The sequence below is a fragment of the Leucoraja erinacea genome, chromosome 35, assembly GCF_028641065.1.
Source record: "Leucoraja erinacea ecotype New England chromosome 35, Leri_hhj_1, whole genome shotgun sequence".
Classification (NCBI taxonomy): domain Eukaryota; kingdom Metazoa; phylum Chordata; class Chondrichthyes; order Rajiformes; family Rajidae; genus Leucoraja; species Leucoraja erinaceus.
In genome coordinates, this window is record NC_073411.1 from 13,597,452 (window position 1) to 13,614,365 (window position 16,914).

The window sequence follows — 16,914 nt, forward strand, 5'->3', positions numbered from 1 at the left end:
GTCATTATCTGTTATTTTTTTCTCTTTTGTTCCCTCTCCATTAACACACGTATTTGCAACTCATCACACTTCTTTATAGCAACAAACAATCAGCCATCCGGGGAAAATAATTGCTGCCGATATTGCTCAACCCACAGGTCCTCCAGCATACTGTTCCACACCTAGTTATCCCCTCTGACTGGCCTCATTAGCAATATATTCCCTTTGCAGAATGTGACCAAACTCTACTGGGCGGCAAAGTGCGAAGTGGAAACGTTTGTGGCATTGATGCATTGTAAATAAAATGTTAATGTAACAACCTTTAGGTTTGTTATTATATATACAGAAGTGCAGTGAAAATCTTTGTGTTGCATGCTATCCAAGCAGATCAGATATACCATACATGGATACAATCAGTTCAAAAACAGATACACTAAATAGAGCAAAGGGGAAGATACAGAGTGCAGAATATAGTTCTCAGCGTATATCATTTCTTTTCACAATGTTCCCAATGTCCTAATGAGCTCTAGGGGCTAGTGAAGTCGAGGGATTTGGGGAGAAGGCAGGCACGGGTTATTGATACGGGACGATCAGCCATGATCACAATGAATGGCGGTGTTGGCTCGAAGGGCCGAATAGCCTCCTCCTGCATTTATTTTCTATGTTTCTATGTCCTCAATGGGATTGAGGTGAAATGGAAAGTACCCTTGCTTATGGAAGGACTGTTCAGAGGTCTGTTAACAGACACTCGCTGAACAGGGATAGGGTTAGGGAAGGTTTTGAGGGATATGGATCAAAGGCAAGCAAATGGGACCAACTTAGATGGGGCACCTTGGTCGGCTGGGATACTGAGTTGGATGATCAGCCATGATCATATTGAATGGCGGTGCAGGCTCGAAGGGCCGAATGGCCTACTCCTGCACCTAATTTCTATGTTTCTATGGCATGGCCGAGTTGGGCTGAAGCCTGTTAGTGCTGTATTTCTATTGAAGGCACAATGAATGTGACTCTATTTGATGGCACAAATACAACGTCCAGGTTCAGGAATAGCTACTTCCCCACAGCCATCAGGCTATTAAACCTGGCTCGGACAAAACTCTGATTATTAATAACCCATTTTTTGTTATTTGCACTTTATCAGTTTATTTATTCATGTGTGTATATATTTATATTATGATATATGGACACACTGATCTGTTTTGTAGTAAATGCCTACTATGTTCTGTGTGCTGAAGCAAAGCAAGACGGGACTAGAGATGGAAATTAGCTGCTGATTAGCTACAATCTCGCATATTTACATGCAAAATGTTAATTAATATGCACTGTCCCTATGAACAAAACATTATTATTATTATTATTATTATTGTCCTATATAGGGACACATGACAATAAACTCACTTGAACTTGAACAATGACAGCATTTTCTCTGCATATTTCTGAAATAATGTGCAGTGCTCCCCATGCATGTGGACGTGGCATTCCCAGACTTTCTATTGGGGTTTCTGCACTATCTCTCTGCAATAAAGCCAATAGATCAACCGTATAAAGAGGTTTATAAATATAGTGTAAGGCAGGTTGCAGCCAGAGCGGGGGCGCGCGCGCACGGTTTAAATCCCCGGGCGGCGGGGGCGCGCACGCGGCCTAGCGACGCAGCAGAAGCCTGGGCTGACATTGTGACGGCGGCGCCTGCCGGGGACCGGCGGAGACGGGGAAAGGAGGCTGCCGTTCGGGCGGGCCTTGCACCGAGAGCCGCCGCCATGAGCAAGAGGAAAGCGCCGCAGGAGTCGCTGAACGAGGGGATCACCGACTTCCTGATCGGTAATGGAGGCCGGGAGACAGCGCGTTCAATCCCCTTCTCCTCCTCCTGCCCCTCCCCGCTTTATCCTCCTTAGCAAAAGGCGGCCACCCCTTTCCCCCTCTGCCTCCTCTCACCCTCTTCCTCCTCCGCCTCCCCTTTCCCCCCCTTCTCCCCCCTTTCACCCCTCCTCCCCCCCCCTCTCCCCCCCTCTTCCCCTCCTCTCACCCCGGGCCCTCTCGGTCCCCCTCCCTCTCCCCTAGCCCCCGTCCCTCCTCTCCCTCTCTCCCCTTCCCGGCGCTTCTTCTCCCCCCTCCCTCCGCCTTCCTCCCCCCCTTCCTCCTCCTCTCCTCTCTCCCCCCTTCCCCTCCTCTCCCCCCTCCCCCTTCCTCTTCCTCCCCCCCTTCCTCTCTGGGTATTACCCCCCCTATCCCCCTCCTCTATTCCCCCCCTCCCCTCCTCTATTTTCCCCTCCTCTCCCCCCTTATTCCCCCTCTCCCCCTTCCCTCCCCCCTTCCCCTCTTCCTTTCTCCTCTCTTCCCCCCCCTCTCTTCCCTCCCCGCCCCTTCCCCTCTACCCCCTTTTTCCGCTCCCCCTCTCTTCCCCTCCCCCCTTTAGCCCCCCCCCTTTCCCCCACCTCTCCCCTCCCCTCTCCCCCCCTCCCCCTCTCCTCCCCCCTTCCTTCCCCCCTCCCCTCTCCCCCCCTCCCCCTCTTCCCCCTTCCCTCGCCCCCCTCCCCCCCCTCCTTCCCCTCCCCCTCCCCTCTTCCCCCCCCCCCCCCCCTCCCCCTCTCCCCTCCCCTTGCGGCCCTCCCCCCCCTTCCCCTCTTCCCCTCTCCTCTCCCCTCCTTCCCCTCTTCCCCCTCTTCCCCTCTTCCCCTCTTCCCTCTCTCCCCTCTTCCCCCTCTCCCCTTCCCCTCTCTTCCCCCCCTCCCTCCTCCCCTCCCCCCCCCCTCTTCCCCCCCTTCCCCCTATCTCCCCTCCCCCCTTCCCCTCTTACCCCCCCCCCTCTTCCTCTTCCCCCCCTCCCCTCGGGATTCTCCCCCCTCCCTCCCCCTTCCCCTCTATTCCCCTCTCCCCACCCCCCTCCCCCCTCTCCCCCCTTTCCCCTCTCCCCAACCCTCCCTCTCTCCCCCTTCCCCTCCCCCCTCTCGCCCCTCTCCCCCCCCCCCCCCTCCCCTCTCCCCCTTCTCCCCTCTCCCCCTACCTATTCTCTCTCAACAGTCCCCCACCCCCACTGCCCCTTCTCATCCCAGGGTCAAGTCTCCCCCCCCCCCTTTGCCACTGGGTAAGTCCCCCTCACCCTGCTCTTTCCTTCCCCATTCCCCCGGCCCCTTCTCTCCCCAAGGGTATAGTTATCCTCACCCCCCACCCTCCTTCTCCCCGTGGTTATAGTTACCCCCTCTCCCTGGGGTAACTGTGGCCCTCACCCCCCCACTGCCCTCCCTTTGAAACATACCTGGTTGTTTTATTTTGCAGAACTGGCTAACTTTGAGAGGAATGTGAATCGGGCGATGCACAAGTACAATGCTTACAGGTAATCCTCACTATCAGCAGCATTGACGTCCGTAAGATCCCAGCTAACAGTTGCATTTCTTCCCAGGGTTCCTGACCTAATCAACAATCACTGTGGTGGAGGAGCTCAGTGGGTCAGGCAGCATCTGTGGAGGGAATGGACAGGTGATATTTTGGGTCGGGACCCTGCTTCATACGGATGGAGTGGGGGGGAGGGTAAGCTGGTAAAGAGAGGTAGAGCTGGAGCAAGTGATCGGTGTATGCAGTTCAGATGACTTAGGTCAGTGGCTCCTGCTTAATATTGGTCCCCTCAGTAAACCCAGTTCATCACCCCTATCAGGTGGTGCTTCCAATTGGATCCAGAATGATGTTCTGGACAAGCAAATGAGTTACTCTAGCAATGGTTCCTAATATAAACCACATGATCAGTATACTTCAAACTTTAATTTCACATTTTAATTGGTTTAGTTTATTTAGTTTTGAGATACAGCGCGGAAACAGGCCCTTCAGCCCACCGAGTCTGCATCAACTAACGATCCCCCGCACATTAGCACTATCCTACACACACTAGGGACAATTTACACATATACCAAAGCCAATAACCTACAAACTTGCATGTCTTTGGAGTGCGGGAGGAAACCAAAGATCTCGGAAGAGACCCACACAGTCATGGGGAGAACGCACAAACTCCATAGAGACAGCACCTGTAGTCGGGATCGAACCCGGGTCTCCGGCCCTGCAAGCGTTTAAGGCAGCAACTCTACCGCTGCGCCACCATGCCGCAGTTGTCCCGTGGTTGCCGGGTTGTAAATAGAAATACACTTTCAATCTGAGTTTGTCATCTGTAAATTAGATTCTTAATTTGCAGTATACCTGCTTTCTATGCGAGGCTCACATGGAAAGGGAAAATGCGTGTAATACAATTTTACAAAATTATTACTGTATCGAGGCTTTCTATTCTGCAGAAACAAAGTAGACATTTGGAATGCAAGTTTGTACTTTTTGTTATCTTCTGACAGGAAAGCAGCGTCGGTTATCGCAAAATATCCAACAATAATCAAGAGTGGTGCAGAAGCTAAAAAACTGGTGAGCATTTCAATACTAAAAAAACATTTTTGTAACGTTTCAAAATGTTGTAAACTTTAGTTATTCTTCCCAATATTTGCATCATTTAAAACATCTTAAATGAGTTAAAATGACAAGGTATCCGAGTGGTGTTTTGTGAGATAGAATGCATTAATTTATATTTGCAATACGTTTCAGGAAGGAGTTGGTGACAGGATTGCTAAGAAGATTGACGAGTTTCTAGCAACAGGAAAGTTGCAAAAGCTGGAAAAGGTACAGCATGGATTATTTATTCAATTAATCCTTTCGAGTGTTAATCACCTGTTTAGATTTATTCCAGATTAATGGTACGGGATGATCGAACCAAAGTAAGAAATCTATCAGGCGTGAAAAGAAAGCCATGTATGTTTTGCAAAGAAGACCTTCAGTACACTTAGGTGGATATAAAAAAGACACAAAGTGCTGGAGTAACTCAGCGGGACAGGCAACAGCTCTGCAGAGAAGGAATGGGTGACGTTTCAGGTCGAGACCCGAAACGTCACCCATTCCTTCTTTCCAGAGTTGTTGCCTGCCCCGCTGAGTTACTAAAGTATTTTGTGTCTATCTTTGGTTTTAACCAGCATCTGCAGTTCCTTCCTATACAAAAAAGCACTGTACATTTTGAAAAGATGGTAGTCCACACAACCCCAATCCTATATGTTTACCAGCAGGGTTGGTATACTTACTGTTGTGAAATCTTGCTCTAACTAAAATTGTTTTCCACATTTTCTATAAATGTAGAACTTCAATTTTTTTTTAAATGGTTTAAAAATGAAGAAGGGACTTGACCCAAAACGTCGCCCATTCCTTCTCTCCAGAGATGCTGTCTCACCCGTTGAGTTACTCTAGCGTTTTGTGTCTACCTTCATTGGTGTAAATGGTGTAAAAAGAAATTCCACATCACATCGAGTAACTGGGAGCACATTGCACTGGACAGGCTCTCCTGGAGGAAATCCGTGCAGGAAGGAGCTGCACGTCACAAAATGGAACTACGCTGTGTCGCAGAGACAAAGCAACAGCACCGTAAGGAGAGAGATAGAGAGAGAAGGGGGCTCGACGCCTACCAACCACCGCCAGTCTCCACTGCCCACGTTGCACCAAGGTGTGTGGATCGCGGATCGGCCTCTACAGACATCTGCAGACCCACAAGTAGAAAACCCTATGGAGAGGAGTGGACAGTCGCACTCGTTTCCAGTGACTGCGATGATGATGGAGTTTAGAATTTTCTTTTTTTTTTTTTTTTTTTTTTTTTTTATTATTATTGGAGATAAGTACATAGTCTATTACATCATTACTGTCTTACATTTTTTAAAATGATAACATTGACAGTTATTATTACATTGTCTCCAATATTTTTTACATTTTTCTTCGTTTTTTTTTTATAACTAGATAGAACTAAAAGGATAGGTGAAATAGAGGGAAAGAAGAGGGAAAAAGAGGGGGAAAATAAAAGGAAAAAAAAAAAAAAAAAAAAAAAAAAAAAAAGGGAGAGAGGGGTGAAAAAGGTAATTAAGGAAGAATGGAAAAGTTTGTTTAAGTTTAAAGACATCATTCGAGATATGTTCGTATATTTCAAAGTGTAGTATTTCATCCAATCTTTAGTCCGGGTGCTAGTCAGGTTCCTGTGCTGAACTATTCTGACCCTTTAAGTACTCAATAAAAGGAGACCATGTTCCAACGAATAATTCCTGTTTGTCCAACAGGGCAAGTCTAATTCTTTCCACGTTTAAGGTCTCCGTCATTTCTATAATCCACATTCTGATTGTGGGGGCCGTAGGGCCTTTCCAAAATTTTAGGATTAATTTTTTTCCTGTTATTAAACTGTAATCGATAAAGTTTCTTTGTGTTATTCTAAGTGTTTGATTTAATTCTAATATTCCGAGTATTATTAATTTTGAGTTTGGTTCCAGTTGTGTTTTGGTTACTTTGGATATTATACTAAAAATATTTACCCAAAAATTTTTAATTTTTGTACAGCTTGTAAACATGTGCGATAACGTAGCTTCTGAATGTTGACATTTATCACATATAGGTGAGATATGTTGAAAAATTTTATGTAATTTTGTTTTGGCGTAATGTAACCTATGTATTACTTTAAATTGTATTAGAGAGTGTCTGGCGTTTAGTGAACACTGATGTATGTGTTGTAAACTTTCTTCCCAAGTGTCTTTCGTTATTACCTGATTTAATTCTTTTTCCCATGCTTGTCTATGTAAGTCCGTCATAGGGATGTCACTGTCTAATAAGATATTATATATAAAAGATATTAATTTTTCTGTATTAGGATGCTTATTCCAACATTCGTCAAGAATCTCTGGGTTTCTATTTCGAAAGTTTTTAGAATTTGATTTAACATAATTTCTAAGTTGAAGATATCTGAAATAATCATTCCCTCGAAGTCCATAAACCTGTTGCAACTCCTGAAATGTCAAAAAAGAGCCTTCCTTGTAAAGGTGTCCCATATTTTTAATTCCATTATTCTTCCATTGTGTAAAACCCCCGTCTAAACATGAAGGCTTAAACAATGAATTATTCACGATTGGAAGAGAAAGAGATAAGTTATCTAATTTTAATGTATTTTCATATGTTGATGATTACATTGAAATATTGCTTTCTTTTCTCGCAGATTCGTCAAGATGATACCAGTTCATCTATTAACTTTTTAACAAGAGTAACCGGAATAGGGTAAGTTCTGACGGTAATAACATTTATCACAGTGGAACTTAATTATCTGGCTAAATGGAGGGGATCCCATCTATCCCAATAATGTTTGTTGCTAATGCCAGTATAGTTTAGTTTCTTATTGTCACATGTACTGAGGTACAGTGAAAAGCTTTTGTTGTGTGCTAACAACACTCAATAGAAAGACAATATGGATATCAATGAGTTAGTGCTTTGAGAGTTACAGCAATGACAGTAAGAAAGATCTGCAGATGCCGGGTATAAATCGAAGGTAGACACAAAATCCTGGAGTAACTCAGCGGGTGAGGCAGCATCTCTGGAGAGAAGGAATCTGCGATGGTTTGAGGACGTTTACCAGGAGGCAGTTTAAGAGATTGGAGACCTCGGAGGTTTTCAGCTCAGAATAAGGAAAAAATATGTTTATCTGATGGCGTAAGGGCTAAGATTTGCCACGTTAAATGAATTAGTGTCCTGATCAATTTAAAATAATGGGCAAAAGAGAAATAACGGGAAGGATGTGAAATAATTTGGAAGGTATTTAAACGGGATTGAACCCAGTCATGTACTAATGCATGTTGCTACTTTGCAGACCTGCCGCAGCGAGAAAGTTTGTGGAGGAGGGAATCAAGACTTTGGATGGTACGGTATTTGAGCCCACATTTTTTTAAACTACAACAACACCAGGCTGTAAAGTTACAATCTTAACTAAAAACATTTATTGCCCATAAATAAAATTACATATGAAAATGTTCCTTTAATACTTTACTATGTATGTGCAATCTATTTCCTGAAAATGCAAATTATTTATTTCACTTCAGCGTTCTGTTAATGATTGGTCATTCATAATGAAAAGCAAAAAATCAGCAGTTAAGAAAAAAGAAATCAGAAAATGCTGGAGATACACAGCAGGCCATGCAACATGTCTAGTTTAGTTTAGTTTAGTTTAGTTTAGAGATGCAGCCGTTTGGAAGACCGAGTCCACGCCGACCTGCAATCACTCCTATGCTAATTCCATCCTACACATTTGAATGTGGCAGGAAACCAGAGCACCCGGAGGAAACCCATGTGGTCACAGGGAGAACTTACAAACTCCAGTAGTCAGCATCGAACATGGGTCTCTGATGCTCTACAGGGTCCTCCATTTTGAGCATTTACAATTGGGGATGAGTAAGAGGTTACATCTAGAGAACTATGGGGCTGAAGTTGAATATAGGGATGGGAAGGTAAAGTGTTAAGTGCACAGCTCAAACCCATTTACATGGCCACTGTGATGATCATCTTTAAATGTACCGCTCTTTGAGAGAGGAACAGTTAGCCCTCTGGAACGGGAAACCAATTTGATCTAAGTCTTGGCAGTAATTTTTTCCTGTCATTTGAAGTCTAAATGGCTATTAATGATTTGAAATATAATTTCTCTGATCTACAGATCTGAGAGAGAATGAACACATACTGAATTACCATCAGCGGATTGGCTTGAAGTAAGTGTTTTTGTAGAGGAGCCATTTTGTCATAAATGAAATGTGATACAGCATGGGATCAAGTATTAATGGTGAAAGATTTGGTGCAGTGAGCAACTTTGCTTGCTGCACATTGTTTGTTGTGGTGCCTACAATCATCATAGTGTTTTACACAGTCTCTTCAGCCCAACTTGCCCACAATGACCAACGTGGCAACGTGAGCCTGAAGTCTAACGTCCAGGTTCAGGAACAGCTACTTCCCCACAGCGTTCAGGCTATAAAACACAACAAATAAGCTACGAGCTCTGAACTGCAAAAGACTATATTATTATTTGTTTTGCACTATATTTGTTATTTATTGAACTTTTTTATTTCTCTGGCGTTATATACAATGTTTACATATTCACATATTCTGTTGTGCTGCAGCAAGTAAGAATTTCATTGTCCCGTCCGGGACATATGACAATAAAACACTCTTGACTCTTGACAAGCCCCATCAACACTCGTCCCACCTGCCTGTGTTTGGCCCACATCCTTCTAAACCAGACCTGTTCACGTACCTGTCCAAACATTGTCTTCTAAACATTGTGGTCATACCTGCCTCAACTACCTCCTCTGGCAGCTCGTTCCATACACCCACCACACTTTCCGTTTAAAAAAAAAAAAAAAAAAAAAAAAGTTGCCTCTCAGGTTCCTAGTAAATCTTTTCCCTCTGCGAGTTTGTGAGTTTGCCAGAATAGCAGAGAGAGCAAAAGTGAGAGTCTGAAAGAGGGCAGCACTCTCTGTCTTAAATTATTGTTAATCACTAAAACCTTTGCAGTCCTCTTTGGACCCAGACATTCACCATTCTCTGCAAGAGTGTAAATATCTTATCTATTGGTCATTTTGAGGAAAATTACTTTGAAGGGACAGTAATATTGGCAAAGAGCTTGCGGTCAAAATGATTTTATACAACACAAAATGGGCGGAATACGATTTTTAGAGAATTGACAGGCAGGTGTATGTTACATTTAAATCTGAAAGGCGAAGTATATCTTTGTAATCAGAGCCTTGCAGCCATTAATTAAAGTTTGACTGTACCCATTGTAATTTCAAGTTGGAGGAAGTAGTTTTAAGGGAATTCACGATTCAGCCAGCTATTTTGTTTTACTCCTTGGTTAAGAAAGCTAGTTTGCACCTGCTAAATCTTCCTGTTGTGCTTTAAAGGATATGGAGACTAATCTGAAATTATCCACAATGATTGAGCATTAATTTTCCCAATAGATTAACCTTCAAGACTTCAAAATGTTTTACGTTAAGGACACATCCTTTGCGTTTAATTTGTTTGCTGATTTGATACACAGGCTAAAATTGTTGGGGAAAAATTTAATCATTTAATTTCATTTTTTTAGATAGTTTTTCTTAAATGTGAGCAATTGTGTAGTGCAGGTATTTGCTCGATATGCTAAAGCCCTCTGGTGGCAAAAAAAAGGATAACTAAACAACTTCTAGTTTTGGACAATAAGATCATGTGATATGTGGAGAATTAGGCCATTCGGCCCATCAAGTCTACTCTGCCAATCAATCATGGCTGATCTATCTCTCCCTCCTAACCCCATTCTCCTGCCTTCTCCCCATAGCCTTTGACAATAACTTAGTCACACTGCTACATGTAATAATTGTGGAAATATTTATCTTGTAATGGGTTTCAAAACGGAGTCTGGGCAGTAACACAATGTTTAATGTGGATCGCACAATTATAGTTTGGATCTGAAACTTGAGTTTCTACCTTGTGCTTCATGTTAGTTAGTATATTATATGCGGTGCAGGAGGATTGGCGAGATATGAAGGTAGTCCCTTGCTATTGTGGCAAAGTAGTTGTTATTTTTCATTGATGCTAAACCTGAATCATTTAAAAGTAAGGGGTGACCTGAATTAAGTCATGCAGGATAACAGAGAGAACTTTTAACTGAACATTTAACCTACAGGTGATCTATAATAGGCCAGTTCAGGTGGAATTACTTTCCAATTACTAAATGCTGATAGTTATTTTATTGATTTCTGTAGGTATTTTGAGGACTTTGAAAAGCGAATTCCTCGGACAGAAATGGTGAAAATGCAGGTAAGGCAAAGAGACCTCAAACTGGGTAAGATATGTAGGAAAGAACTGCAGATCGAAGATAGACACAAAATGCTGGAGTAACTCAGCTGGACAGGCAGCGTCTCTGGAGAGAAGGAATGGGTGACGTTTCGGGTCTCAATTAGAGATACAGCGCGGAAACATGCCCTTCGGCCCACTGAGCCCACCGATCAGCGATCCCCACACACTAACACTATTCTACACACACTAGGGGCAATTTTTACATTTATAGCAAGCCAATTAACCTACAAACCTGCATGTCTTTGGAGTGTGGGAGGAAACCGAAGTTCTCAGAGAAAACCCACACAGGTCACGGGGAGAACGTACAAACTCCGTACAGACAGCACCCGGGACTCTAGCGCTATAAGGCAGCAACTCTACCGCTGAACCACAGTGCCATCCTTAAACTTTGTAGTTACTTCATTGGTCTCAAGGCTTGGGAGGTTCTGACGTAATGGAAGGAATTGCACAAATGCGTTTTATTTCCCCTTTTGACCTCTACTGCAATTTTTGTTTTAATCGAAAATTCTTGTTCTCTTTTGAAAACTTGTTGAAATTGGTTCTAAGAAGCCATCGGTCAAATTTTCCTGTCTTTAGTCCTCTGGTTTTTCACCATGAGCCATTGGAAACTATTTCATGCTACTTATTTAAACCTTTCATGATTTTCACATTTGCATCTAATCTCCAGTTAGCCTTCCCCTGCTGCAAGGAGAACAATCCCAAACTCTATGGATGATTTATAAAACACCGATGAATAGTTGGGGATAATGAATTCCTGTAATCATTTAGTATCTCTCCACTCTTTAGGAAAAGCTCTAGTCGCCAAATTTCTTGTTTTATTTCTGGGCAGTCCATATTAAAAACATGAATTTCTGGCTGGAAGAAATGGATCAACAACCAGATTGGTTAAGGATGGAAAAGGAAGGCTGTTTACCTTTTGAAATTAGTCCGATTATATTTGCTCCCACAAAACTGCACAAAAAAACCTATAAGGAAAACCCTATAATACAGAGTGGAATACGAATTTGGAAACAATTAAAAAAAGCTTTAAAATGGAATAATATACCACTATGCCTTCCCATTGTAACTAATCGTTTATTCAAGCCATCCATATTGGATAAAGGTTTCACACAAAGGAAAAACTGCCACACCATTCCTAAGTTTGGTCCTTAGCAATTATCATTCCCTGAATATCTATGTGCCGATCCAGACCCCTATTAAATGCCACCATTGTATCCGCCACAATTGGCAGCGTGTTCCTGGCACACACCGCCTTCCTTCTGTGTAAGACTAAAACACTTGCCCCGCACATCTCCTTTAAACATTGCCTGCATATGATCCCTGCATATCCACTTAATTTTACCACAGTAGAGTTGAAGTAAATGAAAGATCTGCCCCACAGTCACGAATGTCACTTCTGCTTTTACTTAGCATCGTGAATTTTAATTATTTTTGTCTCTTTTACTCTTTAGGCTATAGCTCTGCGGGAAGTGGAAAAATTAGATTCTAAATATGTCGCCACCGTTTGTGGCAGCTTCAGACGAGGTTGGTACATTCCGCTTTCTGCATTAGCAAAAAGAAAAATAGCAAATGGAATACTTGCTCTTTTGCCTAAACCAGGATACCATTTGATGATTTATCTGCTTTAAAAGTAGATAAATTAAAAAAAATCGGATCAAATTGCTAAGGATGTGTGCAAATTCACAGTGTGCTGAAGGGGACTGGATAAGCTCTCACTGGGGCTGACTGCGGGGCTTGAAAAAAAACAGGAGAACATATCACTTGTGCTCTTGAGACTTATCCACTCCTCTTCAATGTCTCCATCTCTACCACATCTGCTCCCAAGATGAGGCTTTCCATCCGAGATGTCTTCTTTCGTTAGTAAACGTGGTTTCCCCTCCCCCGCTGACACAGATGGAACCTTGAACCATGTCTCCTCCGTGGCCAGTGTTTCTGCTTTTGCTCCCCCTCCCCCCAGGCGCAACTAGGACAGAGTTCCCCATGTCCTTATTTTTCACCCGACTTGCCTCCGCACATCATTGTCTCTACTTAATAACATTTATAATACTTTCCTTTAAAGTGATTGAGCTGATAGAGGATGTGCTGTTACAGTTTTATGACCACCAGTTTTTCTTTATCTGTTCACTATTTCTATTTGTTTAATGACTACTAAATGCAAAAAAAAAATGTAGGGAGAATGGATCAAAAGCAATATTCCTCAGTGTTCTCTCTTGTTCTCAGGCGCTGAGTCCAGTGGTGATATGGATATTCTCTTGACTCATCCGGACTATACCTCGGAATCATTAAAAAAGGTACGTTGCTTTCTAGAGATGTCAGTTTACAATGTAATGTGTTAGTATTCAGCACCAAGTCATGTCATATGGGTTTCAGTTGTACAAGAAGGTGATTCATCCTCACAGATGCATTTGGCAATGGATGGACAACACTTGTTGGCCTTGGATGTGAATGAATAATGAAAAGCTATACCTGTTTCTGCTGGCCTGCAGTGTAGTCTATTATAATAATCCCTGAATACATTTAAATGGTTTCATTGACCTCTCCCCATTTTGTTTATTAAAACACAGAGTGCCGGAGGAACTCTGCAGGTCAGGCAGCATCCGTGGGGAGTGGACACTGCCTGATCTGTTGACTTCCTCTGGTGTTTTGATGGAGCTTCCAGCATCTGCAGTTTCCCATTCTACCTACCCTGGGACAAGGTGTGTGCTTCCTATACTTAGTCATGGCCATGCATTTTGTTCAGATTCAGGCATTGTTCAACAGCAGAGGGCACTGTACTTCTTCCCTAGGATGCAGATAGACTGAAGGAATTAGATGCCAGTGCTGAACTCAAATAGCTTTAAACATTTTTTAATTGCTGAAAACCGTGTCTTTGCAAGAGGATGCTCACGTTGCAGTATTAAACTACAGAATAAAGACTGAATGCTTTAATATAGGAAATAAATCCTGCAGACATGGCTATGAATAAGGTTACCTTTGGTCACCTTTTGAAGGAATTTGTGAAAAGTTCAGTTTAGTTTATTGTCACGTGTACCGAGGGACAGTGAGCCTGCCATACCAATTTGATGGGAGTTGAGGGAGAGTAATTAGGTCAAACTTTGCAATGCAAGAATAATTTCAAAGCTACTTTCATATGACATCTTTAGGCCATTCTCAATATTGAATGTGGACAAAAATGCTGGAGAAACTCAGCGGGTGCAGCAGCATCTATGGAGCGAAGGAAATTTTTTTCCTTCGCTCCATAGATGCTGCCGCACCCGCTGAGTTTCTCCAGCATTTTTGTCTACCTTCGATTTTCCAGCATCTGCAGTTCCTTCTTAAATTATATTGAATGGATTGTTCTGATTCCATTTTCAGGTTTCTTGCATAAATAACTATCACCTGGATGGTGTCTAGTTTATTTTTTAATTGTCACGTGTACCGAGGCAAGGCTTTTTTGTTGCTTGCTGTCCAGTCAGCGAAAAGACTATATGTGGTTACAATCAAGCCATCCACAGGTCTGTTCGATGATGAGCCAACATCTTTTTGAGATTCATTTTGAAGATACAAAATAAAGGATTTCCCAAGGAGTAGTACATTAGCAGAAAACGAGTGGGAAAATTGGCTGGGAAAGAAATCTGACAAAAATGCTAAGCGACTTAAAAGTTCCGCTTTAAACCATTTAGACGGTTTCATGTTAACATCATGTAGCAATGTTACAAAATTTTGAGATTAAAAAAATCAAGTCTGTAATTTATCCCATCAGATAAACCATAAAAAGAAGTTTAATTTGACACCTAATTCACTTTCATATCTCAAGTATTTAAAAAGTTATGGCCATTTTCATACTCGGAAATTAGCATCTTGTTCCCTATTGATTTTCTATGGACATAACAAAAAAGCTGTGATCGTGTGCTGTCAAAAGGCCATAACCTTCTTAAAAATTAAGAGAACTGAATGAAATTTTCAGTTATCGTAGATTGAACCATTCTGAAACAAATATGAAATAATCTTACTTGGATGACCTGAAATTAAAACATATAATTAGTTACCCAAGTGTAGCTAATTTCAAACTTCAATTACTAGATCTAAACATCTATCCATTTCTTAATAAATGATTAACATTTTTAAATAGCCCAAGTGTCCAAATAATATTCATAAATAATTCTCAATAAAACATGATTTTGAAATCTCATTTACATTAATTTATAGGCCAAATGGAAGGAATTTAGTGTTCAATTGCTGTAAATTAAAGTCCATTTTAAATCAGCTTTCTAGTGGGTTCCTGTGAACGCGCTGGTTTAGAACGTTCACATTGCAGTAGATTTGTGCCTTCAAATGCCCAGAAAAATACTGCAGGATATAAAGAGCCCAAAATTAGCTACTCGCAATAGTAACTTTGTATAAAGGGTTCTAAAGAAACCCTTTTTAATGTAAAAATAAGGTACATACCTTTAATTGTTTGTTTTATAAAACCCTGGGGCTGCGAGAGGTCGCGGGTTTAGAGAGTGATTTTTAAACTACTATAACTATTATACAAGGCCATAAAAACTAATATTACCTTTTGCGACGGGGTCTTTCAGCGATTTTTCATTAATGATTTACTAGGCTGAACATTTTCGATTGCAACAGCCTAGTAAAAATCGCGTTTTAAACCCGCCCCCTCTAAACAGCGCCAAAATCGCGCACACGGGCTGGGGCAAATTCTCAACGACGATTCAGGTAGGTTTTGCAACATACCTACATCATGCCGTGCAACTTTACCACATTTTGAAATTAATTTGTTTACAATCGTTGAGGCTACATGTGCATTTAATTTTAATCCCACTTCACTAGCCATGGTAAGGAACCAATTCCCATTTGACTTTTCACCTCATTAAACCGTGCATAGTAGCACCATTATAGTATGTCATTTGATAAATGGGATTCTAGTTTGATCACTGATGTTGCTAATTCACTCCTGGCACCACGAGTGGACACAGCAAGGAAACTAAATCCAGCATTGCCAGGCTACTTACTAGAATGCCAGAAGAAGATTGAAGCAAAGTGGTTTGGACAAAGGGGAATGGTGCATAGTTGGTGAAACTAACTGAGAAGTTGAAAATATTGTGATGGGCATTAATGACAGACCTAATGGTTGAATTTGATCAAACTGACCCTTCACTGAATGTTAGCACCATGGAATTCATAGGAGTTTAGTTTATTGTCACGTGTGCTGAGGTTCAGTGAAAAGCTTTTGTTGTGTGCTATCCAGTCAGCAGAAAGACAATACACGATTACAATCGATCCATTCACAATGTATAGACCCATGATAAGGGAATAACGTTTAGTGCAAGGTAAAGCCAGCAAAGTCCAATCAAGGATAGTCTGAGGGTCGCCAGTGAGGTAGATAGTAGTTCAGGACTGCTCGCTTGTTGCGATAGGATGATTCAGTTGCCTGATAACAGCTGGGAGAAGTGCTGCCCATTAGAAGTGATATTTTGACCTGCCATTTAATGATCTCAGCAAACCTCTGTGTGAAGGCCTTTTACTGGTGGATTTCTGCCTGACAGAACATTGTAGACACTGATAGTAGGAATGGGTGACTGAAGAAGGGTCTCGACCCGAAATGTCAGCCATTCCTTCTATCCAGAGATGCTGCCTGGCCCTTTCCATAGGTGAGAAATAAAAATGAAACTGTGATTGACTACAAGATGTCAACTGTCAGTTTGTAAATTGTGGGAGGAAGGGAGGGCTGAAGGAAGGGTTAAGCTCGGATAAATCCTAGATCGAGGTTGGCAATGATGTGATGAGTTTTGATTTCAACAAAGTGGCCATGAGTCACAGAGTTGCGTGGAAGCAGACCCTTTCAGCCATTGAGAAGGAAGAGCTATTAGATATCAGGGTGATGTATTGCCTGGCGTGGATGAGATCTCTCTCAGTTGCCATGGCAAACAAGGGAGCCCTTACAAAGATTTTTGCTGGATTGGTGTGGATGAGAAAAATGTTGGCATGGACTCGATGGGCCAAAGGGCCAGTATATGAGCTGTGCAATTCCATGACTGTATACTGAATCACAAAGTCAGCTGTTTGAGAAGTCAGGAACTCAATAGTTCAGACAGCAGTTGCAGAGGGAATGGGCAGACAACATGAAGTGCTGGAGGACCTCAGCATGTCAGGCAGCAACTGTGCAGGCTTCATCACTCCCTCCCTAGATGCTGACTGTCCCTCTGTGATCCTCCAGTACTTGGTTTATTTGCTCAAGATTCAGGCATCTGCAGTTTTTTG

At 42.3% G+C, this 16,914-nt stretch overlaps 1 protein-coding gene across 1 annotated transcript in view; it reads left to right on the forward strand.

Moving 5' to 3' along the window:
* The first annotated feature begins 1,664 nt into the window (after nt 1-1,664).
* Nucleotides 1,665-16,914, forward strand: part of polb (polymerase (DNA directed), beta) — a 41,208-nt gene continuing 25,958 nt past the window's right edge. The window contains exons 1-10 of the mRNA XM_055662402.1: nt 1,665-1,797; nt 3,253-3,310; nt 4,308-4,374; nt 4,552-4,626; nt 7,019-7,077; nt 7,664-7,713; nt 8,501-8,552; nt 10,578-10,632; nt 12,123-12,195; nt 12,892-12,962. Of these exons, the coding sequence (XP_055518377.1) occupies nt 1,737-1,797; nt 3,253-3,310; nt 4,308-4,374; nt 4,552-4,626; nt 7,019-7,077; nt 7,664-7,713; nt 8,501-8,552; nt 10,578-10,632; nt 12,123-12,195; nt 12,892-12,962 (621 nt within the window). The 5' untranslated portion in view covers nt 1,665-1,736. The remainder of the gene's footprint in view (nt 1,798-3,252; nt 3,311-4,307; nt 4,375-4,551; nt 4,627-7,018; nt 7,078-7,663; nt 7,714-8,500; nt 8,553-10,577; nt 10,633-12,122; nt 12,196-12,891; nt 12,963-16,914) is intronic.